This window comes from Kwoniella shivajii, chromosome 11 (genome assembly GCF_035658355.1).
Source record: "Kwoniella shivajii chromosome 11, complete sequence".
In the NCBI taxonomy this organism is placed as follows: domain Eukaryota; kingdom Fungi; phylum Basidiomycota; class Tremellomycetes; order Tremellales; family Cryptococcaceae; genus Kwoniella; species Kwoniella shivajii.
This window is the reverse complement of record NC_085918.1, coordinates 999,107-1,022,082: the sequence shown is the minus strand read 5'-3', so window position 1 is coordinate 1,022,082 and position 22,976 is coordinate 999,107. Positions and strand designations below refer to the sequence as shown.

At 46.0% G+C, this 22,976-nt stretch overlaps 10 protein-coding genes across 10 annotated transcripts; 6 read left to right on the top strand and 4 right to left on the bottom strand.

The window, feature by feature from the left end:
* Nucleotide 1: 1 nt before the first annotated feature.
* IL334_007789 (uncharacterized protein) lies at nucleotides 2-2,427 on the bottom strand (the record flags this gene model as incomplete). Its single annotated transcript, XM_062939478.1, has 9 exons — nucleotides 2-136; nucleotides 190-452; nucleotides 506-919; nucleotides 990-1,420; nucleotides 1,549-1,675; nucleotides 1,722-1,794; nucleotides 1,848-2,081; nucleotides 2,139-2,332; nucleotides 2,397-2,427. 9 exons carry the CDS (start codon nucleotides 2,425-2,427, stop codon nucleotides 2-4), a joined length of 1,902 nt encoding a protein of 633 aa, XP_062795529.1.
* A 426-nt stretch (nucleotides 2,428-2,853) lies between these two features.
* IL334_007788 (uncharacterized protein) lies at nucleotides 2,854-6,119 on the top strand (the record flags this gene model as incomplete). The annotated part of the gene is made up of 12 exons (XM_062939477.1): nucleotides 2,854-3,017; nucleotides 3,090-3,189; nucleotides 3,248-3,329; nucleotides 3,387-3,433; nucleotides 3,488-4,086; nucleotides 4,137-4,206; nucleotides 4,286-4,697; nucleotides 4,826-4,868; nucleotides 4,919-5,087; nucleotides 5,137-5,213; nucleotides 5,322-5,752; nucleotides 5,812-6,119. 12 exons carry the CDS (start codon nucleotides 2,854-2,856, stop codon nucleotides 6,117-6,119), a joined length of 2,502 nt encoding a protein of 833 aa, XP_062795528.1.
* A 411-nt stretch (nucleotides 6,120-6,530) lies between these two features.
* IL334_007787 (uncharacterized protein) lies at nucleotides 6,531-7,640 on the top strand (the record flags this gene model as incomplete). Its single annotated transcript, XM_062939476.1, has 6 exons — nucleotides 6,531-6,560; nucleotides 6,705-6,797; nucleotides 6,882-7,008; nucleotides 7,072-7,210; nucleotides 7,265-7,330; nucleotides 7,442-7,640. The coding sequence occupies 6 exons, from the start codon at nucleotides 6,531-6,533 to the stop codon at nucleotides 7,638-7,640; spliced, it is 654 nt and encodes a 217-aa protein (XP_062795527.1).
* A 186-nt stretch (nucleotides 7,641-7,826) lies between these two features.
* Nucleotides 7,827-8,457, bottom strand: IL334_007786 (uncharacterized protein; the record flags this gene model as incomplete). Its single annotated transcript, XM_062939475.1, has 4 exons — nucleotides 7,827-7,895; nucleotides 7,989-8,045; nucleotides 8,174-8,358; nucleotides 8,439-8,457. The coding sequence occupies 4 exons, from the start codon at nucleotides 8,455-8,457 to the stop codon at nucleotides 7,827-7,829; spliced, it is 330 nt and encodes a 109-aa protein (XP_062795526.1).
* A 259-nt stretch (nucleotides 8,458-8,716) lies between these two features.
* Nucleotides 8,717-10,437, top strand: IL334_007785 (uncharacterized protein; the record flags this gene model as incomplete). Its single annotated transcript, XM_062939474.1, has 10 exons — nucleotides 8,717-8,817; nucleotides 8,878-8,951; nucleotides 9,038-9,104; nucleotides 9,163-9,277; nucleotides 9,346-9,410; nucleotides 9,499-9,719; nucleotides 9,782-9,845; nucleotides 9,915-9,976; nucleotides 10,042-10,094; nucleotides 10,162-10,437. The coding sequence occupies 10 exons, from the start codon at nucleotides 8,717-8,719 to the stop codon at nucleotides 10,435-10,437; spliced, it is 1,098 nt and encodes a 365-aa protein (XP_062795525.1).
* A 139-nt stretch (nucleotides 10,438-10,576) lies between these two features.
* IL334_007784 (uncharacterized protein) lies at nucleotides 10,577-14,765 on the bottom strand (the record flags this gene model as incomplete). The annotated part of the gene is made up of 16 exons (XM_062939473.1): nucleotides 10,577-10,643; nucleotides 10,707-11,014; nucleotides 11,067-11,259; nucleotides 11,314-11,748; nucleotides 11,808-11,877; nucleotides 11,936-12,109; nucleotides 12,158-12,571; nucleotides 12,624-12,738; nucleotides 12,790-12,877; nucleotides 12,930-12,991; nucleotides 13,042-13,083; nucleotides 13,136-13,524; nucleotides 13,582-13,720; nucleotides 13,770-13,908; nucleotides 13,960-14,063; nucleotides 14,112-14,765. 16 exons carry the CDS (start codon nucleotides 14,763-14,765, stop codon nucleotides 10,577-10,579), a joined length of 3,393 nt encoding a protein of 1,130 aa, XP_062795524.1.
* Nucleotides 14,766-16,866: 2,101 nt separating this feature from the next.
* On the top strand, nucleotides 16,867-17,409 carry IL334_007783 (uncharacterized protein; the record flags this gene model as incomplete). Its single annotated transcript, XM_062939472.1, has 1 exon — nucleotides 16,867-17,409. The coding sequence occupies one exon, from the start codon at nucleotides 16,867-16,869 to the stop codon at nucleotides 17,407-17,409; it is 543 nt and encodes a 180-aa protein (XP_062795523.1).
* Nucleotides 17,410-17,559: 150 nt separating this feature from the next.
* On the bottom strand, nucleotides 17,560-18,078 carry IL334_007782 (uncharacterized protein; the record flags this gene model as incomplete). The annotated part of the gene is made up of 1 exon (XM_062939471.1): nucleotides 17,560-18,078. The coding sequence occupies one exon, from the start codon at nucleotides 18,076-18,078 to the stop codon at nucleotides 17,560-17,562; it is 519 nt and encodes a 172-aa protein (XP_062795522.1).
* A 363-nt stretch (nucleotides 18,079-18,441) lies between these two features.
* IL334_007781 (uncharacterized protein) lies at nucleotides 18,442-19,478 on the top strand (the record flags this gene model as incomplete). The annotated part of the gene is made up of 3 exons (XM_062939470.1): nucleotides 18,442-18,766; nucleotides 18,852-19,204; nucleotides 19,269-19,478. The coding sequence occupies 3 exons, from the start codon at nucleotides 18,442-18,444 to the stop codon at nucleotides 19,476-19,478; spliced, it is 888 nt and encodes a 295-aa protein (XP_062795521.1).
* Nucleotides 19,479-20,312: 834 nt separating this feature from the next.
* IL334_007780 (uncharacterized protein) lies at nucleotides 20,313-22,970 on the top strand (the record flags this gene model as incomplete). Its single annotated transcript, XM_062939469.1, has 12 exons — nucleotides 20,313-20,822; nucleotides 20,887-20,990; nucleotides 21,060-21,198; nucleotides 21,251-21,383; nucleotides 21,439-21,797; nucleotides 21,850-21,894; nucleotides 21,955-21,998; nucleotides 22,053-22,140; nucleotides 22,197-22,311; nucleotides 22,379-22,722; nucleotides 22,778-22,841; nucleotides 22,903-22,970. The coding sequence occupies 12 exons, from the start codon at nucleotides 20,313-20,315 to the stop codon at nucleotides 22,968-22,970; spliced, it is 2,013 nt and encodes a 670-aa protein (XP_062795520.1).
* Between the last annotated feature and the right edge of the window lie 6 nt (nucleotides 22,971-22,976).

Here is a 22,976-nt window from a genome sequence, read left to right as displayed (position 1 = left end):
ACTATGACAACAATGCTTGCACTATATGATTGACCCTTAATTGTCGAAGATCGGTATATGTCTGTCCACATCCGACAAACAGAATTGGTTGACCGGTGACATAAGTCATAGACAAAGCTGCGCCGACTTTATCGTCCTTCAGAACTCAAGTCAGCTCGATCCTTCATGTAACAGCTGCATTACGCTTACAATTGTATCAAACTTGGTAAGAATGATACCGTCGATTCCCCGTTTCTTCTGCACTCCTCCAGCACTTGAAAAATCCTTGAGCGAACGATCAAACTTGCTCAATTGATCGACAGCTTCGTTCCCGACTAGGGCTTCCCCCACGAATATGATCTTATCCGGACTGTTGACAGCAACGAGCTTAGCAAGGGCTCTCATGAGAGGTTCGTTGTCCTGCATTCGACCCGCAGTATCAATCAACACGACATCAAATCGATTTTCTTTGGCTAAGAAGCAATTTCAGTTCAAATCGATGTTAAATGGTGGTCTCTGTACTTACCATAAGCAATGGCATCCTTGGCAATTCCAGCAGCGTCCTTGCCATATCCTCTTTCGAAAAGTTCGATCTTGTTTACACCTTTGTCCCCCATCTCTTGACCCAAAGCGCCCAAATTCCTAACATGAACTCTCAATTGTTCCACTGCTCCACTTCGGAAAGTATCACAAGCCGCAATTAGAACCCTCAGACCGTTCTGCAGAAGCCAGAAGCAAACTTTGGATAAGTTGGTCGATTTTCCTACACCATTGACTCCTACAAAGGTGAGAGCGTACGGGTCTGGAGGCGCATCAGGAGAAGCGAGTGAAGAAGCTGATCGCTTTCGTTGGATTTCAAGCAGAAGATCGGTCGATGTTCTGGGAGTAAGGACTCGAGTCAAAGAAACGGATAATACGTTCTGAACTTCCGATTTGACACCTGCAGCACGATATAAGTCTCGAAAGGAGCGCAACCAAAGTGAGAACGACATGAAGTGAGAACGACATACTGTTCAATCCTCCGAGTTTCTTTCCAACTAACGCAGCTCCTACACTCTCACACATTCTTTCCGCTATATCCTTGGCGACATTCTTGCTCATCAGATGTCGTTCCATTTCTACTAACACAGGCTGTAGATCTTCTTGCGTAAGAATTTTCTTTCCAGTCAATCTTGAAAGAACATTGCTCCAGGCGCTTGTCCCTTTGATATCCTCTTCTACCTTAGTCATGGGAGACATGTGACTCGTGCCTCTCGCTAAAATTTCTTCTTCTGTTGGTAGATCATCCGCTTTTCCTTGCTTGTAATCCCAATCGGCAACTTCATATGCCCCAGTCGAGTTCCTAGTACCTAAAGCATCTGTCGACACCAAACCGTCCGTATCAACCGTCACATTGGTCTCGTCCGGGGCAGAGAAGTCCAGCTCAGCCATGTCATTGACGCTGACTGATGAATCTCCCCATTTTCGCATGAGCTTAGTTGTGGCGTTGTTTGGCGTCTTTCGAGAGGGTGAAGGTGAAGGTGAAAGACTAGAGAATGTTAGCGTTATACTTTATTGAGGAATACTAACCCATCGCCCCGCCCGCTTCTACCACCTTTGACACGGCCTCCTTTCATTTTGGTCTTCAGAGCCTGCACGTTCTTAGCTATCTCTTCAGCGGTCACTGGCAGATTTTCGCCGTCCGATAATGCAGGAGCTATGTCGCATGTTAGCAGAACAACGAAACGCTGAGGCGGACTTACTTGAAGCGTCCGATGCCGCATTGAGCTGCGCTTGCTTGTGAAGGGCAATCGGAGTCCGAGTAGGTTTTCTTGCCTTTCTCGTTCTCGTCAGTTTGAGCCTGGACCATCTTACTATCATGCACTTACCCCTTCAACGCTCTTTAGACATCTGTCAAAAATTGCATCCCACCTCTGCTCACTCAATTGTTCTTTCAATAATTTCAAAGCTGTGGATGAAGCTGAAGAAAGGATTAGGGTACCAGAAGTGAGAGAGTCGATAAGAGATTGGAGGTACGGTTGGAAGAGCGAAATGAAGAGTTGTTTTGCTCGCTGAAGTAGCTCAGGTATGTAGGTCAAGGGCAAAAGGGCAGGAAAGACCACCTGATGGAGAATCCGTTAGCCGTCAAGTATCAAGGAGTTGGAGAGTACTTGACTCACGACAAAGACCAATCCCAAGCCATTTTCCATGGTCCACCTGACACTGTAGCCGTCCTTTTCATATCCTTCCTCCTCATTGTGAACTTTCCCCTCGATGAAAGCTTCTTTAATCAAAGCGTTCACAGGTGAAGCCGCTGTCTGTGCGAGGGAGGCGAAGGTGGGCGTAAACGAGCGAGACCAGAGGATAAGGCCGTCTTCACAAAGGACATTTGTTGTCAGCGGAACACTGCGAAGATATCGATATGTGGGTTGACTCACTCTGATGGGAGATGGAAACGTGATCGAGCATTTTAGCAGCGGTCAATAATTACAACGACAAAGGGTTTCGTGAACTCATAGACTGAGAATACAAGATGTACTTTGCAAGTGATCGTCGTCTTCAGTACTCGCTTTGGATCATTATAGAACACAACCCCGTCACTGTACCAGTACAAATATTGGATGGCGCTAAAACCGGAAGGGTGATTACAAATTATTTGTAATGAGATTATTCCCCTTCATTGTTGTCGACTGTAATCAACTTTGCAATCAAACGCTGCACCTCACGTGATTTGGAGTGCGAGAACACGACAAAACAAATACTACAGTAGAGCGCAACCCAACAACTTCCCCAAGCCCAATCATGCATATGATTTCTCTTTCCTTCTTTCTGGCGTACACAGCTGTTCAACCTGCATAACGACCTCTTCCTCTTTGACGAAGGGTTGTAACCATTATGCCGCCAAGAAAAGCAAGTGGCTCGCGTCAGCGAACAGGGCAGAACGCGTTGCCCATACCGACCATATATCCCGATTTGATAGATGGGAAGGGGATGAATGAAGATCAGTGGCAAGGATGTAAGGAGATGCTGGAGACTGTCTACAAGGCCAAAGACGGGAGGTGAGTCGATTGCGAATGAGGATTATCGATGATTTTCGGAATATGAACCATTGATGTTTGACTTTCGTAAAGCCGGAAGATGAGTGACATCTTTCGCGAATTACCCGACCGAGACGAGTACGAAGATTACTATCAAGCGATACCAGAACCAGAATGTCTAGATAACATATCGGTGAGCACACAACCTTGCTGATATTCCTTTGAATCATTTTTGATACCATCTTCTCTAGACGCAACTTGGCCAACAAACATACGCAAATCCAGAAGCGTTTTACAAGCAGTTGCATCTGGTTTTCTTAAACGCTAAACATTGTAAGCTGTCCATGTTATCAATCGTCGGCGATAAAGGACTGACACTCCCTTGCTCAGATAACGAGGACGAGTCTCTGCTTTGGGCTGACGCAAAGCAATTAGAGGTGAGTGATGTATTTGACAGCTTTTACGTCTACTGCTGACGCTATAAATTTCAGGAATTAATCCTTAGCGAGTGGAAAACACGGGCTCAAGCTGGTATATTCAGTAGCGTCGATCCTTATCATAAGTCAGTCAAACCCATTCGTAAGAAGAGAGGGCCGTCTTCCATGCCGAGCAAATCATCCACACCCCTTCCCGAGATCAAAACAGCACCCAGTCCTGTGCCTGAAATCACGCCATTGCCCCCGGCACCTGAACCCGAGCTCCCTCCAATTTCTGAAATGACGATTGCTGCACCTTCCCCTACTCCTATTTCAGCGCCTACTCCTACTGTTCGAGCAACCATCACTATACCGTCGTCTGTTGCACGAAACCTTCAAGGACCCACTCAACCCGCTTCCCCAACACCTTCAGAAAGAGGAAGGCAGTCACAAGCCGAAAAGGATAGAAAGATCACAGCGGCTCTTGATGCGACGCTGCCAAGATGGTCAGGACCATCAGCAACCTTACCTGGAGATCCTCCAGGTGGACTTTCTGGATGTGGCTGGTTCGGAGAAGGAGCTCCAGATTATGAGAGGAGTGCAGGGGGACCTGCTATGTGGCCACATCGTATACGTGCAGTTGCAGGTGCTGTTGCAGGGTATAAAGATGTCAAGTGAGTCATGCGGCGATCCTTAGTAAGAAATAACTCACAGCTGTCGACAGTGGAACAAGGCTTTCTGAGGTTTTAGACATCCTCCCCGCCATGGCAGATATTCCATACCTATCTTTCAATGTATGTGTTTTATCGCACTCATTGTCTTCACCTTGTTAAATCCGCAGAATCTAATCAATCACTGACTTCACCAATGTAGACTTCCATCTCTTTTGCCGGCATACAGGCCACCGCCAGGGTTGGGCGCTATGCAACGCTTCGAGACTTCGATATGGACATGTGGAGACTCTTTGAGAAAGCGAGACGCTATTTCCACGATGGCTCGATCGAATATGGCAATGTCCTCATCCTTCAACGGTTATACAACGCTCTCACTGCTACCTATCCGATGGCACTTCCTGCATCGGGAATTCCAGCTCCTTCTCCCACCCTTTTCGCTTCTCTACCCGCTGGACCCGGTAATGCTAGGTCAATGCATGAAACGGCCCAAGATCTGAAAGCTGGTGCTGCTGAAGATCAAGTCGGTTTCGGAATAACTACTTTCAGAGTTGGGACCAAGGATAGAAAATTCACAGATGAAGCGAGACACAAGGGAATGTCGTTCAAAACGGGTGAGTATCAGATCATGCGTGCTCGGCTGATGTTCAGGTGATTACGTGCATCTTATAAATCCCGATGATGCTACGAGACCGATAATGGGGCAAATTTTCAAAACGTTCATTCCCACCAAAGGCTACAGAACTCATCATGCTACTGTCTGTTGGTATTTCCGACCTGAACAAGTGAGTCTACTGTAATCATCCTTTCCGTAATGATGTTAATTGCCCAATAGACGGTTCACACCGCCGACAAGATGTTCTATGAACGAGAGGTCTTCAAGACCGGTCACTTCTGTGACCACCCTGTGGAAGACATACTGGAAAAGATATCTGTCCAATTTTACGTCAAGTACATACGTGGTAAACCTCGTCCTGGAGAGTATTACCCAGGCTGGCCGAGCTGTGAGTTGTCATGAAAAAGCTTGACGCAATCCCACTAATATCTTCCCAGATGTCTGTCACTCCAGATTTAATGATAGAGAACACCTCATGGTTAGGATCAAGAACTGGAACAGCTGCATTCCTGATGTAAGTTTCGACATAACCAACAACGCTGATCGATGAGTAGGAATTGCGACAAACCGAATTCATGTCGGTTATACCTTATGACCGGAACATCGAAATACCTATGGTCAGATCGCCTTTCTTACAAGGAGTGCAAGGGCCCGGCTTCTTCGGAGAGCCCAGGAAGGGCACCGCGGGCGATGAAGACGATGACGATGATGATGAAAAGGAGAAGGATAGGGAAAGATCAAAAAGGAGAGAAAGAGCGAGGAGGGAAGTTCAACCTCCACCTGCTATAGATATTCCTCCTGTTAGAAAATCGCCTATTCCTACTCCAATTCCTGCTCCGATACACAGCTCTGGTCCTTCAAGATCGGCTATGCCTTCAACGCCGACACCCCAGGGTCAATCACAACCCGTCTATCGGCCACCTGTACCTTCGTCGCATCCTTCAGCCCCCGTGCCGTCATACCTCTTCCCAAATCGCACGATTGTCGCAGCCATGGGCGGTCATCAAGCTCTGGATCAAAGCGCTGTCAAAGAAGCACTTCCTTCTGACACTAGTGAGCTTCCTCTGCCTTTTTTTGACGTACTTGTGAACTAAAGATACTCAAAACCGTAGCTCGATTATTTGAACGAGATGCGAGAGGTCACGTTCTTTGGTTCTCTGGTCCGCCTTTGGCACCTGGTACCATACCTGTTCCACAACAGCAAGCTCATTCGCTGGAGTATCTCACATACATCATCAAGAGAAAAAGAGGGGAGGAAGCGATACCGCAGAAACGGATAAGGCGAGATGTGGAAGAAAGTCCTGAAAACGATGCCGATGGTCCCCTCTACGATAAAGACCCGAACGACTTTTGGTGGGCAGAAGGACAAAGCCAGGAGCAGATCGCTGATTCGCTCAAAGCAATGATACAATCTGCTTGATCCCATATAGTGTACTAGCTGATAATTTGGTTATATGTCGCAATCCGATCTATGCATTTCCAAACATGCCTCGAAAGGAAAGCGTTGAACGACATCTCATAAACAAATAGCGAGAACATCGAAATCTCGACACGTGTGACCACGTGGTGAATGTATAAAATACGTCATAAGGGGAGGGGGGGTGCTGTGTTTTTTTGTTTTGTCGTTTGTTCTTGCCACCTCATTTCAATCAATTGAAGTTTGAATGACATCTGACTCCTAGGAAAGAATGTGTTGACCATATATACCGCAACCCCCCTTGCATCATCACCGACAAACATAGACCAGCGCTGTGATCTGCTCTGCCGATCTTTTTCTGATCAATAAAAGCATACGAACGCGTTCTTACCACAACCCCAAAGATAGCTCAATATGACTGCTTTGGCTTCGAAAGCAGTTACGGTGCGTACTAGCTCTGCGTTCTCATGACTTCTCGACTTCTCTTTTGAGCTCTCAGGCCCTTCCGCTCTTCCCTCTGTATCGTGATGATATGGGATGTACCACCATGGCTACTGGCTGATTTCGTGTTTCTACCGCCCTGCACAGAAAATTTTGAAAGACCGGGTGTCTCAACAAGCTCCTATCGATCCTCACATAGAAGTCATCGTAGATGAAAGAGGAAAAAAGAAGAAGGTCGTCGTAAGTAGATATAACAATATCACCAGGCTGTGCAGCTGCGTATTGACGAAACTTTGTGATCTGGTGGTACATGTATGTCTTTAGCGACCGTTACCTGAAGGTTTATCGAAAAGAGATAAGAAAGCTTTAAAGAAGATTAGACGAAGGGCACATTACTTAGACAAGGGAATGAACCTGTGTGGCTTTAGAGTTGGATGGACCTTTTTCATTGGTATGTCTTATCATAGCAATCTCACCGGACAGCATCCGGCTGACAGTCTCGGTATGAGCATAGGGATCATACCGGGTCTCGGTGACGTTGTAGACGCCGGATTGAACTACTTTCTGATTGTCAGCCCTTCTAAGAAGCTTGATATCCCTCAAAGTCTTCTCACCAAGATGTTGGCAAACAATGCCATTTCTGCAGGATTGGGGTAAGTCAAGCAAAATCTCTTGATTGAGACAGCAACTAAGTCAAACCCTTACAGTTTCATTCCTATTGCGGGAGATATTTTCCTTGCTGCATGGAAAGCGAATTCGAGAAACGCTCATCTGTGAGTTATTCACGCGTTCAGCTCGTCATGATCACCGCGTACTAACAGACGTCATCCCTGGTTTCGTCCCTCTTCTCCTGATTTACCCATATGCTCCACTTCGAACCGCAGCCTGGAAGAGTTCTTGCGAATTCGAGGTCAAGAACTCCTCGCCGCACAAGGTCATGGTGTGAGTGCTTTGCATCCCAACGAAGCGGCGGCTGCAGGTCTTTCTCCAGAAGTGCTCCGAAGTCTCTTTAGTCCCGGCTCAGGAATGAATGATGCCGCTGAAGAAGGATACGGTACTATGCAAAGGGGAAACAGAGCTTAAGAATAGCTAGACGTAAAGCAAGACGGGATCGGATCACAAGCATTTGTTGTATATACTTTTTTTCCTTTTATACCAATATCAATCACTGGAGTATCATACACGCAATCAGTTGCATACAATTTCACGGGCACCATGAAAAAATACATGACCGGACTTGTGTATGATTGCCGTTGGGATATACGTGAATCAGAAAACGCCCTCATTGAAGTCCATAGCAACAACGTCTAAGACTTCCCACTGACCGCCGGCTTTGTTCTACGCTCAGATACTGTCAGTTCAGTATTGACCTTGGCTTAAACCCGTGATTCAAGCATTATGTGTAGAACAAAAAGATGGCCAGTGACATACCTTAAACTCCATATGAACCGGATCCTTATCAATATAATATTCCAAGTCGTCTTCCGTCTACAGTGGAAGAGAGCATGAAGTCAGTCTCTCTCGATGATTGGCGTATATCATGGCTGTCAATACTGTCCCATAATGCTTCTCTTGCAAGCCTGCCGGTTGAACAACCCGAAGCTGTAATTACTCACCTCAAATTCCATGACAAAGCAAACTTGCATTCCTCGATCTTTCCCTTCTGTGCTGACTTGTTTACCCCCTCGGGCTATCTTTATATATGGCTGTCCAGTCTTAGGGTGTAGGCATACATTTGGCAGATCGAGGAACCCCTCTCGGAGAGCTTGAAGTCCCGCCGAAGAATGAGTTTTGAAAGCAACTGGATTAAGGTTAAGTAAGCGTAACTTTCACGTGAAGTGGTCGGTCGTAGGAATGGCATTCTCGGATACCTCGACTCACCTATGTGGAATACAACCATCTTGTTGTATCTTATTTTGCGGAAAATGCAGATGACACAGAGGTAATGAGGAAGTTGTTCTATATGTCGTTGCATTGCATGTCTTCGTCATCGGGACTAGACATGCAACGATAATCCGGCGGGAACGGCACGTCGGTGTCCGAGCATTGGAAGTGGAGGTGAATTAATGAACCTAATCTTCCCAAAAACCGTATTGCTATTTCTGTTAGCTACAATGGAATATTGCATCATTGCGAGGGGTCAAGATTGACTCGGTATCATGAACAAGCTGCTCACAAGAGCGCATTATGTTCCTATTCTGGTACTGTTGGTCTACTGCGGCATCTTGGCGCTGTTGACGATACCTGTTGTCCAGCGAGAGTGAGTCTTCATTCCCAAACTTTACACTGCAGATGTTTCAGCAATGATATGCCTGTACAGATTGCTGTTTCTCCATCATGTAACCATGCCACTGTTCCCAGATTATCGGAATCCACAGAAGTATGGCCTTGGTCGTGAGTGCACCTGTCTACATTTCTACCTTTCTATTTTTCTGACAAGTCTTGATCGTTCAGTGAAGCTGATGATATGCGCGATATAGCTTTCAAAACTCGTAACCTTAGGCTGAGTACGGCAGATGGTGAAGAGATAGGTGCTTGGCATATCCTGTAAGTGAGCTGTGACTGGTCCCGCTTTGTCGGGATGGGCTGCTAAATCACAAGGCAGACCTAGATCAAGCTATAAATCTCTTGTACCGTTCCCTCCTCAAAGGCCTTTGAGTGGAGACGTTTTTGACAAAGCATTAGGGGAACGTCCGACAGTCTTGTATTTCCATGGCAACGTACGTGTGGCTGCCAGTGATATTGGAGATGTCCTGACAGCTCTTTATCTTTTGACTGCTACTTTCAGGCAGGTACAAGGGCGGTGACTCATCGAGTTCGAAGTTACTCTGCTTTTTCAAACTCACTTGATTGGTAAGTCTACCTGATTAGACTCGCATTTGTCTGTCACTTGTCCCGCTCTTCCCTTGCTCAGCAAGAAAAATGGCTGAAGATGTATTAGTAATGTTGTCGCGATAGATTATAGAGGTTTCGGCGATTCCACAGGTACACCGTCTGAGCAAGGTCTGTTGAGAGACGCCAGAACAGCGTATGATTTCCTTGAACATACCATGAGAAGGACAGGTTTTACGAAGGAAGAAACGGCGAAGAATGTAATATTAGCTGGACAGAGTCTAGGTACTGGGGTAGTGTCTGGTTTGGCCGGTCAACTGGAAAATGAAGGTCAGTCTGGGTTTCGCACCAAGCCTTTTGACCATACCTAACAATGAGTGAGATCCATCTAGGCATACGTCCTAGAGCTTTGGTACTCATTGCTCCTTTCACCTCAATTACAGAGCTGTTAACGAGGTATGTTTCTTGAAATTCGCTTGATCACCTCGAATTCACCAAGAATCACTTATCGTTCGTGTTACACAGCTACCGTATACTGCATGCCATACCTATTCTAAAACCTCTGAACGCAATCCCCCCAATTCAGAGTAAGTAACACTCATTCCACATCTAGGAGTGGCTGTTTTACCCATCCGCTGATTGGAGACTATAGGATACTTTCAATCTTTCTTAGCTCATCCATTTGATTCAATCACAGCGCTGAAGGTATGTATGTTTATCACTTATTCCAAATCAAAGCTACAATTGAATCTCATCCAATGCTCCTTCTTAGAACACCTCTTCACCTACACTCATCCTTCATTCCATCGACGACGACATCATTCCATATTCCCAGTCTGCACGAGTGTTTTTGTCGATCTTAGCATCTGCTTCACTCAAGTCGGAGTCAATAGAGGAAACCAAATATGGAAGGTGGGGAACCATTCGATCATTTAAAAGATCAGAAGGGGGTGAAGTGGTCTGGTGGGAAGGAGGCAATGGTGGTCACAACGCTCTTGGATTTGCAGAAGGGACGATTGATCTTATTGCACGTATCGCAGACCTTTAGCTTGTTACAAATCAAGTTATCTTAGAAGTCAAGTCTGTCGGTTCTTATATTCATTGTGCACATTGTCATTCGTCTCCGAAGCTACTATCTACAACCCATCTTTCTGCTTATAACCGACCATCTGTCTTTTTCATTCAGACTAAGGATACAATGTGGGATCAGAGCCACCGGGTGGAAACTTGAGCTTTGCCAGGAGTACGGCATCACTAATAGAGCCAAAGGAAGGTTACTCAGCATTTAGGACACGCTAATCTTTTTCAGTTACTCACGGGGAAGATCCAGACACCCTTGACACTTTGCACGAATATTTCAATTCATGCTCATCCAACTCTGCAGTGTTGGTTCTGCTCGGGATCGTCCCCGAAGTTTTGGAAGTCGAGGCAGACGCTTGCACGCCTAGAACAGATTTGAATGCTTTGGGTTGATCGCTAATTGATTCCCTATTGACCGTCCATGTTCCCCAAGGATCTCCGGAAGTCCTGTAGGACGAGGCATGGATATTGAATGTCAACGTGGTTCGAGGAGCAAAATTTGAGATCACCATCGCGTAATTTTGAGCTGTAAGGGTGCCAACAACCTGACAGGACGTATCAGCTACAAATCTTCCTTCCACACTGGTCAATACCTACAATGATAACGTCTTCCTTGTTGATTTGATGTTGATCTCCAAAATGTGCCAATATCCAATAGATATTGGCTGTAAGGTAGGTCCTGCATTCTGTTAAAGAGTTATATATTTCGAAAGTGCCATCTTCGACGACGAGCGCTGCTTGTTTCATACCTGGCCTGAGAGGAAACGACGCTCGGCGACTGATCGCTTTTCTAACAAAGATTCAATTTAGTACGCTACGCAAGACATGGACAAGGAAAGCTTACTGTGAGCTTTCCCCACTAGGTTTGATGAAGTTGGTGACGGCAGCTACCATATCTAAGCCTTTCTCTGTTGCACCTCGAGGATTCACGGGAATTTTAGTTGTATGGAGGGAGCTGAATTCATCCAGGTAAGGCAATGGAGGTAGCTGCCTCACACCCACAGGAGGAATATGAGCATCCATCAAGTGTATGAATTGACCATGTCGGATATAGCCTACACTGCCAAGAGGGACAGGAGAAGGAAACCAAAGAGCGATTGACAATCTGTCGTCGAATCCATGAGAAAGGTAGTGTCGATAATGCCTTTCAGTCCGATCAGACTCAAACGAGGGCTGAGTCTCTAGGTGCGGAGGTATCGATGCGACAGAGCCGGAAGAGCTAGATACGTCATCGATGTATTCGAGAAGCGGTAAAGTATTCGTTGCAGGAGATATAGCTCTACACGGGTGTTATTAGCAATTATCAACTTGGACCACCATCTTTGGGGGAACATTCACCGTTGCTCTTCTGGTACTCCCCCCTCACTAGCTGTAGTGTACGAAGCTTCTGTGGTCTCTGACGAGGATACTGATCAATGATAAGCTACATCAGTTTACTGATTGATCTAGCTGAGAGAAGATCTCACCCGTAACATGTGTCCGCTGCCTTTCTGGCTCTTTCGCAGGAGTGTACATGCTGGATAATTGCTCGACCACTGTTTCGAATGGTGGACGTTGTTGAGGGTCTTGCGCCCAGCACCGAGTCAATAGTGACCACAACGAGTCTTCGACTGCTGCAGGCCGAGCAGGTCTGATACCGTCTGTACAAGCATTAGATCAGTAGTGATTGCATTTGAGATAAGACTCACCTTTGATGTTTCTCCTTGCTACACTGTCGTCCACGTACCCAAATGGAATAGAACCAGTCAAAATCTCGTACACCGCCATACTCCAAGAGTAAACATCATTCTCTCTGGTCAAGATCCCACCTGATAGCCTCTCTGGACTTTGCCATCGCATTGTCCCGGCAAGCGGTGTAGGTTTATTGACCATTTCTTGAGATTTTGTAGTGAAGTCCATTTTCAGTTGGCTGAGCCCAAAATCGCAGATAACTGCATGTCCTTCATCGTTTACCAAGACATTGGAAGCCTTGAAGTCACCGTGTATGATGTCACGCGAATGGAGATAGTCCATGCCTTGAGCCATCTCCCAAATGATAGCCAATTTATTGGCTTGTTTTCCTTGGTTAGTCGAAAGATAGTTTAGTACATTCCCGTTTTTCACTAATTACCCTGTCAGTGCATGCCGATTAGAGATATAGCAAGACCCACTCACTAAAAGGACTGACTAGGAACCAAGGTGGAGGACCTGTAGTACTTGATGCTCCGTAAAACGAAAGAACCCGTTTGCTTCTGAGCCGTCTCCACACTTCGACTTCCCTCACAAACAGCTTGAGACAAGTCAGTGATCCATAACTCACATGAAAAAAGAGGTAACACACCTGACGATCAGCCATTGGGGTGAGTTCCTTAATCGCAACATCCTGTCCCTGCCACTGACCCCGCCAGATGACCGAGAAATATCCGGAGCTGCGAATGGGTCAGCGCCATGTACACTGAAATGATTTTACGTCAATCTCACTTGATTCTCTCCTCATGCGTGATTTTCTCGTTATGGGAGATCTCCAAATTTGTTATAGTCCACTATAGCAGAGATAAGCAATCGCTGCATAGTCGACGTTGTCGATACTCACCTCTGGTATCTCGCCTTGATCAGTACTGGTTCGTCGAAGGACCTGCAAGAGGTATTAGAATGCTCGTCGTCCACGAGGGAACGAGATTACTTACGTCTAGAGCTTTTTCGAAAAATTCCCTATGAGGTCCTTTCTCTCCTGGCGATTGAGGTCCTGTTTCCCACATCGATTTAGCAGGTGGGCCACTTACTCGCCATTGGCTTGGTGGCTTGCTCCTGGAGCCAGTGTCTGTGAGGCCATCGGATGACGAACATGTGGAGTCAATGGTTCCTTTGGGTGCGAAAGTAGTCCATACTGACGGCTGAACCGCTTGAGGTGGGTCCAATATGGAAAAGGGAACAGTGGGACTGTCCATCATTGTAGCTCCTTCGAACGCTGCTAGTGGAGAGGAAGGGTGGTGATTATTATATTCGACTTGCTGAATTACGAGAATTTGGTCAAGCGTTCTTTGAAGAGTCTTGATTGCCTCTTGTTGAGCTTCGCCTACAGAAACAAGTCAGCTTAGAAAATACAATATGACCCGGGAAAGTGTCTCCTCACTCTTGAGGGACAGTGCATCAAGCATCTTTTGATCACTTTCCCTGGCTTCATCAAGCCTTTGAAGTAAAACCTGCATATCATGATCATGATCGACTTTTGATTGTTCCTCCCATGCAGCGATAGAGATTTGAGCTTGAAGCTAAACCCGTACATGAGCAGTGCCATTGTCGCAGCAGAAAAAGCCTCACCTGAAAAACTCTAACGAAATCCTCAAGATCTTCAGTAGCCGCACCTATTTGACGAGAGGTTTCCTCAGAATGTAGGTAAAGCTTGAGGAAAGACCGTTCCGAGAGCTTGACGAGGAAACGATTATTGGAGTGGAGGTGACTGAGGTACAAGTTAGCAATGAGTATGTAAATTCTAACGAGTATGATATACGCTAAGAGCTGATTGACGTTACTGATCATAATTGGGGGTATCAGTCCCTTATGTTGGATGATAGCTTGTTCGACCGCTTCAAGTACGGTAGCTGATCTTTCAACCTGTGTTCAAGAGATTCATCAGTACTAGTATACAAATATGGGACTTACTAATCGCAATGCAGCCACTCTTCCTATTGAGATACTCTCCGCTGTCAAGATCATTGTAAGTATCACAGAGACACCTTCTCCCACGCCTGGCATCCAAGCTGCTGTTCCCGCAGCTAGACCAGCTGCGACACCTTTGAGGATGAATGTGGTGGTGTTGAGAGCATCCACTCTCTTCTGAGCGTTCACGACAGCTTGGTGAAAGAGATCAGCGGAGTCTTGGGAGCTGATGGTAGAGGTGGACAATCCTTTCACTTTATCTGGGCCAATTCGCTGGGTAGCGGGTATCACGACGGCATGGGTCGAGTGAGATGGTAGAGTAGCGATTTTGAGGGTACCCTTCTCTGCAGCTGGGGCAGAGGATGTCGGCAATTGCCCCAAGACCTCGCTACCAAGGTCTGCTTCTAGGTTTTTTTGTGGAAATGCTGAGGCAGTATCGCTGCCAGTTGAAGATGCCGACCTCTTCTTTGACCCCAAACCGGCGAAGAATTCTTTCACCTTATTTCCACTATCTTTACCTTTGCCTTTTTCCGATCCAGTCGGAGATTTGGGTCTCCTGAGGAGGTCACGGGATAACTTGGATTTTGATCTATCACTGATAGAAGGCGAAGGACCAGATAGGCTGTCTTTGGGAGGTGGGGGAGGTGGAGATGACATGCTGCTTATGTAAAACGGAGATAATGCGAAGGGTGCGAACGTATAATGAGTGTCTTGATAGGGAGAGTAAGGGAGGGTTCTACGACTGTGATCGAGTAGTTATATCCAATTGGAAGACCAAGTAAGCGTTGGTGGCGAGTCGAAGAATTTTTTTTCTCTTACTTTGGATCAGGGTAGATAAGATTTGAAGTATTTCAGCAAGGGGGAATATGGAATAGGACTGAATAGGGATAGGATGATTACCGAAATGAGGGAGAACAAGGAGAAAAGGAAGACGATGAGAGTGACATTCGTTCCAGTTATCCCGGTTATGAGATCCACACGTCACGTCTACACACTCAAAGTGAACAAAGCTGAGTCGATTGACCGTGGAGTGACGAGAGTGTCAGTTGAGTCAACCACAGTGTACACCAAATCAAGTTGGATATACGGATGATGGATGGGATTCAGTGATTAAGAGAGAGAGAGGATGATGAAGATATAAGTATTTGTTGATCAGATGTAAAGATTAAACACAATGCTCAAGTCGACTAGCAGGTGGTTTCGTTGGTTACCTACCAAAAAAACACACACACCAAGAATCCTTTGATTGTGTTTTAGGTCAGTGCGAAGGGGAATGGGTCAGTGCACCTATATTGAAGACCTCAATTGCACAGCTTCTTTACGATGCTCACCATCGTTCCCAAGGTTCTTTCACAGCATGACCATTTCTCTTGATCATCCTAACAACATCTTTCAATGATATGAAAGAGCGCAAATAGCTTTTGGTTGAACGAGTTGTCTTTCGTTGGATGATGGTATACCTTCGGATGATCGGAATAACCGGAATACAGTGTGTCAATCAAAGTGGCATTTTATCAGACGGTTGTACGTTGATACTAAGACGGCTGCTGGGATACATGACGGTGTATCATTTGAGAGTGTTTCTTTATGTCAACGTACTTCAAGTGAGAGGCTCAATGGCCAGCTACGAGCAAAACAGGAACGGAACCCACCGGTCCGTCTCTCGATAAAAGGTGTCTTCTTGAGCGTCAGAGAATGCATCATAGAACACAGCAATGCGTTCGTGTCATCATTTCCACCTCTCCATTGATAAAGAGAGGTCTGTCCAGAATTCTACCTTTTGCTTTGTTCTCCAGAATTTATGTGTGCAAAACATTATGTATACTGGCAGGATCGACCCTTTGAGACTGTCTACCATTCTGATGGGTATTCGTCGCGAACATATCGTCCTTTCAAGCTTGTACGAAAGACCGCGACCCTCTCATATGCGTAGAGCTTTGTACAGTATTGCTTGTCATTCCAATTATTCTGTGGCTCTCTCTTACTCACCACCTCATCTTGACGAGATTCACTCATTTCCAACCCATCATATCTGACCCTTCTCTTCCATCAGTCTCAGCAATCATCACATTGTTCGTCCAGATCCTAATAAGAATATACATCATGTCGGAGTATCAGAGTATCAGGTCGATGTAGATGAAGAATGCTCTGGTTCCTCTATCTCAACGTGTCCTTCTCGTTCCAATTCTGTATTTGAGCCAGATTTATCCCCTTCGGTTCGCAGCGAGACCGAAGAATACATGAGCCAGATGATCCCGGAGGCTAAAAAGACCCTAGCCACCAGCATGCATCGCTTTGAACATCCTGCCCTTTCCTTCATTACTGAAGATAAGGACTGGACTAAAGAGATTGCAAAGACCATTATAGAAGGCTCAAACAAGTGTAGACGGAGTGTCAGTGTTGTAGAGATGGCTCGTCAAGTATACAACGGATTAGCTAGTGTGTTTCATCATAACAAGCAGCTCACCGACACCGTACCCGAAACGATCGACTTGAAGCAAGCTGCATTGAATGCGATCAGAAATGGAGACCGAGAAAGCCTTCACAGGTGCTTTCGGTTCGCGGAAGATATCAAAACGATCAAACCATCCGTCACCCTAGGAAAAACGAGATCAGCAATGCAACATTTATCCGATCGATTGGGAATCCACAGATAGAAACCGATTTGTCTCAACTTCCCCGGATATCCGCACAGCCTTCTTGCGAAGGTCTGGGCAATCTCAGCAATGTTTCCTCCTATCCCCCTACCTCCGATCAGATGGCCGAAGACCCCTCTACCCTTGCACAGATCGAGCAGCATGAAGTGGAAGATCCAGCTATATCCAGGCCCACCTCGAACCGGTCATTTGCGGACCTCATGCAAGAATGCGCCAGTACTTTACTCAAGTCAAACTGTATAACTACCATGAAGCAACGAGATTTGCTAAGTTCCTTGGCCAATGATACGGTGACCACCGGATGCAGAGGATCAATCTTAGCTGTCGTGACTCTCTGCACAGAGCAGAGAATTGGAAAAAGAGTGGAGAATATGTCTTGGCCATGCGAACACTTAAGCAGATTATATCCTGACCCTGACAAGTCAGTCTCGTACGAGATCTCGTCTGCCCTCGAAAACAAGAACGTCTCTGCGCTGCACAAGGTCCTCCGCGAAATCTCGCTAGGAGGTACTTACGTCGACAGCTTAGATACGTCCGAGATAAGGAATCTTGCGAAGAGCTTGGAAGAACTGGCTGACAAGGTTGATACCGCTCAACAATTAGCTCGTTCTGAAAATTTTGTAATATCCGAAGCTGAGAACTGATACTGAATCACACCCTATGTTGTAAAGGTATTCACATGTTCTCAAGAGTATTGGAGCGACGAGGAGTTTAAGGATGTACATGAATGATCGACGGTGAATGTGTTATAGTCGTATGTATATCGAATCAAAGTGTCTTTCTGCTTAAATACTCTACTTCTTCTTTCCCTTTCCTTTCGCTGCTTTCACAGGATTTCTTTGCTTCTCGCTGATCTTCTCCTCGACACCACCTTCTGACATCCAATCAAGATCTCCAGCTGCGAATGCTGCTTCTGGTTTATTTCCTTCACTTGCTTGTTCATCTTCCATTGCGATACCTTCGAATCTCTTTCTGAATCTTCCAACTCTCCCTTCTTCTCCTTCTCCCAGTCCCCTTCTTTCACTCGCTGGCGACCACAGAGGATTGTTCAGGACGTCACGAGTAAGCTTTTTAGTTGAAGGCGTGGGTGCGGTGGTATATGCTGTGAATGTTGAGCCGTCTGAAAGGATAACTCGCATAGGGTATGTGGGGACCATTGGTGGTGGTACCGACGGAGCCGGATTCAGGTGAGTTCGAGAAAGCCATAACGATTGTGGAGTAGAGTGGGTATGTTTGCATCGCCTCTGCACAAGCGTACGCAGCTTGGGAAGGGATGAAGAGGATGAGGAGGGGCGAGGGATGGTGAACGACATTGTCGACAAAAGCAGTGTTTGTTTAAATTTACAGTGATATATAATTCGTTTGATGATCTGCCGCAAGTCGTCTGGAGGTTGAGGTGACAAGCAAAGACTATGTTCCGTTTCACTTAGCGATATGTGTACAGAACTTGCATGGGTTGATCAATTAGGAATTAAAATCAAAACTCGAACGAAAATAACATTTCCGAAACTTCGAACCTTTGCGTGCCTAATCTTCAGTGATCCCACATTAGGCGTGACAGGCTTTCGTCGCCAGAATTAAATAAATGTTGAAAGCTCTTGCAAAAACAGACGTCTAATCAATTCAAACTTCACTGATTTTTGTTCATAAATCAGCCTGTACAAAATCACCTCACGATGTCAATATCCAGAACGACACTCCGTTCCCTTCCTTCCTCGTCGTCTGTCCGACCAATCATACGGTCTTTCTCCTCTTCCGTTCCGTCGTCAGAATCGAAGCCTGATTCTTCAGTGTCCGATGCTTCTCCTCAGTCATTCTTCCCTGATACACCGGTCGCACCATCAAAAGCATCATCAAAGAAAAACAAACCATGGTCTGTGATGAGTACACCCAAATTTGACTTTGACGATGCCACTTCCCTTGGTTGGATGAGAATGTTCAGAATACAAGAGGGGGAAGGTCTCGTTAGGAAAGTGCATGAAGATAGGGAAGCTTTAAAAGGTGAGTCTCAGTCACTACATGTTATTGAGGAGATATACGTTCTCGGGTTTACTCACTCAAGCTGACGTCCTTCCCAAATGATCAGCCGCAAACACAACCACCTTTACTCCTCCTACATCGTCGATCCGTTTAACAAGTACAATTGACCTATCTTCACCATCTTCCAAATTCCACACCAAATCCGTTCTTCTCGTTCCAGTATCGACTCTCCCACTTTCCACCCCGGAAGCGACTCAACGGATCAAGCTTCTTGCAGGGCCAAGGTGGAGTCCAGGTAGACCAGGTAAAGAAGAATTCTTACCCAATGGAGGTGCTCATGCAGGAGTAGAACAAGGCAAGGAAGGCTGGATCAAAATCGCCGAGGAACGATTCGGAAATACACAACAGAACAGGAAAGAAGTGTCGAATATACTGGACAGATTAGTAGAAGCTGCAAATGTGAGTTGCACTGTCGTTGTGGCCTATTCTTCGTTGTATAACACTCATCATCGCCCACTTACAGGATCTCAAATCGCCTCTTCCTGCTGATATACCTATTGACACCCGACATCTCCTCTCTCGTCATCGTAAAAAGCGAACTCGACAAAACCCCTTTACTTGGTCACCTGACCAAACCTATCTCAAAAGACATGATGTAGTTGGTGGAATAAGAGGCTTTCCTGTAGAATGGCTACCCGAAGAGTTGAGGGAGAAGGCACTGAAGAAGCAATAGAGCATTGAATGTATTGCATAGATTTCAACGTTGAGATGGAATGTTCACCGTCCCTCATGCTATTTATTCTATCTGTACTAACGATCCACAGGCCAATCTTTATCCTGATGGCGGCCCTCTGGTATATGGCTCGCTTTCCTACATCGTTCATCAACTAATCGAGTTTACGATTTCTGCGCCATAAGACTATATTGTCAAAGATCTTCATTTACCCTTACGATGACCCCTCGTCATTGATACAGATCTGATGTAGGGCTGTGTGTGGTGTTTCAAGTGATATCCCTTCCTTTGACCCTTTTTCTCGTTCTGTATCTTTCAGTCTCTTTTTCTCTGCACGATCCCTCCCCTTTCCCCTTCCCTCACCTCCATTTATGGATTTGCCACCCCCAACAATGACCAATGAATTCACTCCCTGCTGTCATACCCATACATATACATATACCTTTGCGATCCTCTCGTTTAAACACAACATCAGTTCCCCTTCCTGTCGTTAACAAAACAAATCCCTCAATAGTTTTCATTCATTTCTTCCATTCCACTCTATGCTTGTTCATATTGTTATTAATCAATCGCTACTGGCCAATTTCAATGCGTCCATACTTGGTTGATACTCGATACCTATCAATACTGTGAGTGCACACCAGTGGCGAAGTAATCTTCTTTCAAGAGAAAGCGGTTTGCGCACTGACCAATTACCAATTTTGGCGCAAAGTGGGAACCCCACTCAACACTAATCAAACCCCTTTCAAGCTTCCATCCTTCATCTTACATCGATCCTTGTCGGTGTATGCTCCTTTGAACTTCATTAGCCGTTCAAACGCTCTCGAACTCATCATGTCAAGACCACCGACTTCTCCTATCACCATCTCATCTACAAATGTTTCATCATCTCCCTGGCTCCGGTCAAACCGTACTTCGAGCTCAGGGGAACCCTCATCTCCATCGACTAGTCGTCCTTCTCGGCCTCAATTGAGGATTAATGGAGTGATATCTAACGAAGATATCGCCGAAAGTCCCCTAGAGAATTCGGCATCTGATGACCTCGACACTCCAACTCGATTGAACCAATCCCTCTCATATCAGATGCCATCAACGAGAGCTGCGCCCCGCTTAAGTCTTGGACTTCCGACCGATGCTCTAGACGACCCTCTTGGGTATTCGGTAGAAAAGGCAGAGAGGTCGATCAACGGGCTTCATGTCATTAGCTCTGCTTTGGAATTTACCGGTACACTGTTATCGGCTGTACCGCTGTTACAAACTGGGGGAGCTATTATGGTTTGCCTTAGTCAGATGTTAAACGCAGCTCGAAAAGTCATGGAAAACAAGTCAGACGCACTGGGTTTGGTGAGTGATGCAGAATCATTTCGTCTCTATACCTACGAAGAGCTGAATTGTTTGTAAATATTAGGTGAGTGACTCAATAACCATCGTTCAGGCAGTACAGAGGCAAATCCAGTCAAGTGCGACACCGCCGTCGGAACAGATGCGGTCTGATATAGTGAAACTCTATCGGTGAGAGGTTCAAGATTACCAGCTCTCCTTGATGGAGAGTTCTCACAACTGACGGCAGTCTTGGTTCAGCAAGCTCACCAGTAATACAGATCTTCTCGAAGAATTCGTCGGTCGATCAAAGTTCAAGTTGTTCCTGTACGCTGCTCAAATGCAGAGACAGATAGCGACAGCTAGAAGTGACACAGTCATGTATATAGCGAGCTTTATGGTGATTTCAATGGATCAATGTTGTCCACAAATGAGCTGACAAGCAAAACTAGCTGGAACACCTTGTGTCAATGAATCAACTGCAGGAGCAAGCCCGAATCGACAGACAGCGTGACCGTGAAGAGTTTGCCAAGAAACTAGACCAATTTATTCGCTTTCCAGAACGTGCACGCCAAATGATTGAAAGTAAGTTATCATTTCTCTAATCGCTCTTGAGACTGAATGTTTTGTCCCTCTGCAGATGAAGAGATACCAGAGATTGTCATGACCCTTCAGCGAACTGTTGAGGAACAATACGATGATCCTTATCGATATCCACCTGTGAACCCACATTCACAAGCTATCCTTCAGTTTCCAACACCACAGCCATACTACCCTTCAGTAGTTACTACGGGGACCGCTGCATCCGACGAAAATCCTTTGCAGCTCTTAGTGGATGGGAATAACCTTAACGAAGACCAAGGTCTGCCTCCCGCACATATCCCCATGCCGGAAGTAGAAAGATCTACCACCCGTCAATCTCGAAGGGCATGGCAAGTAACGTCAGAGGATTGGACCATCGAGGATTCACGAGGGGCTTTTTGCAGGAATTTTCTCAAGGTCAGCTACAGAAGCATCTTCAGACTAAAGGCCTCGCTGAATCTGGTTATAGTATCTTCGCACTGAGAGCCAGAGGAGTATTGAAGATCTTCCTGTTGTCAGTATTCTTCCTCGATTTCCATACATGTAAGCTGCTACTTACCTCATGCGTATACAGTGGACGATTACCGAATATGAAATATATAGGGAAGAACGAATCACGTGAGTGGACCTCATCAGTATTAAGAGAAGATAAGCTTACACCCCTTCCTGCAGCGACAGTCACTTTGCTCGGGTGTATCGGGGAAGGTGGAATGATCAAGAAGTGGCGATTAAGAGTCTCGCTCCCCTTACCGACAAATATGTCAGTACCTTTCATTGAATCGTATAATCAGCAGCCTGACCTTCTTGGGGACAAAGCTATTCCTGGCAGAGGTAAAGATCTGGTGTCAGCTAGACAGCGAATTTATACTTCCATTTTTAGGTGCTTCTAGCTCGGTCGGCCCTGCACCTTGGTTTCTGGTCAGTCCCTGGAGTGAGAGTTCTGCTCCTGCTTTTCCGTAATCTGTTTTAGAGCGCTGATGTGCCTAACCAATTCATAGTGAAAAACGGCCGAATTACCGATTACCTTTCAAGAGGGGCCGGACAACAAGTCGATCCCCTGCCTCTTATCCACAGAATAGCTCAAGGAATGGAATATCTTCACTCTCGCGATATCATTCATGGTGACCTCAAGGGCCAGAATATACTGATTGATGACGAAGGGCTACCACGACTATGTGATTTTGGCTTGTCGAGAATTAAGCTTGATATCACATCGAAATCATCTATCTCGTCCTCCGGCAGTGTTGCCGGCACACTTAGGTTTGAGCCTCCCGAACGATTAAGGTTATATCCGCTAAGCAAAGAATGCGATGTTTACTCATTTGCTATGACGATATTCCAGGTGTGTTTCAGAAGCTCTCTTTCTCCTGCTGTATAACTAATCGAAGAAAATATAGATTTACTCGGGCGAGACTCCTTTCATCGCATTGGACGACACGACCACAAAAGCGTCGATTCTGGGTGAGGACTTTCTGGATGTTCTGCCTTGAATACTGTATTTACCACACTCATTCGGAAATAGCCGGTGAACGTCCCCCGCAGATTCCTGGAATTTCTAACGAGCTATACGCGTTGATGTCTCGGTGTTGAGCGGAT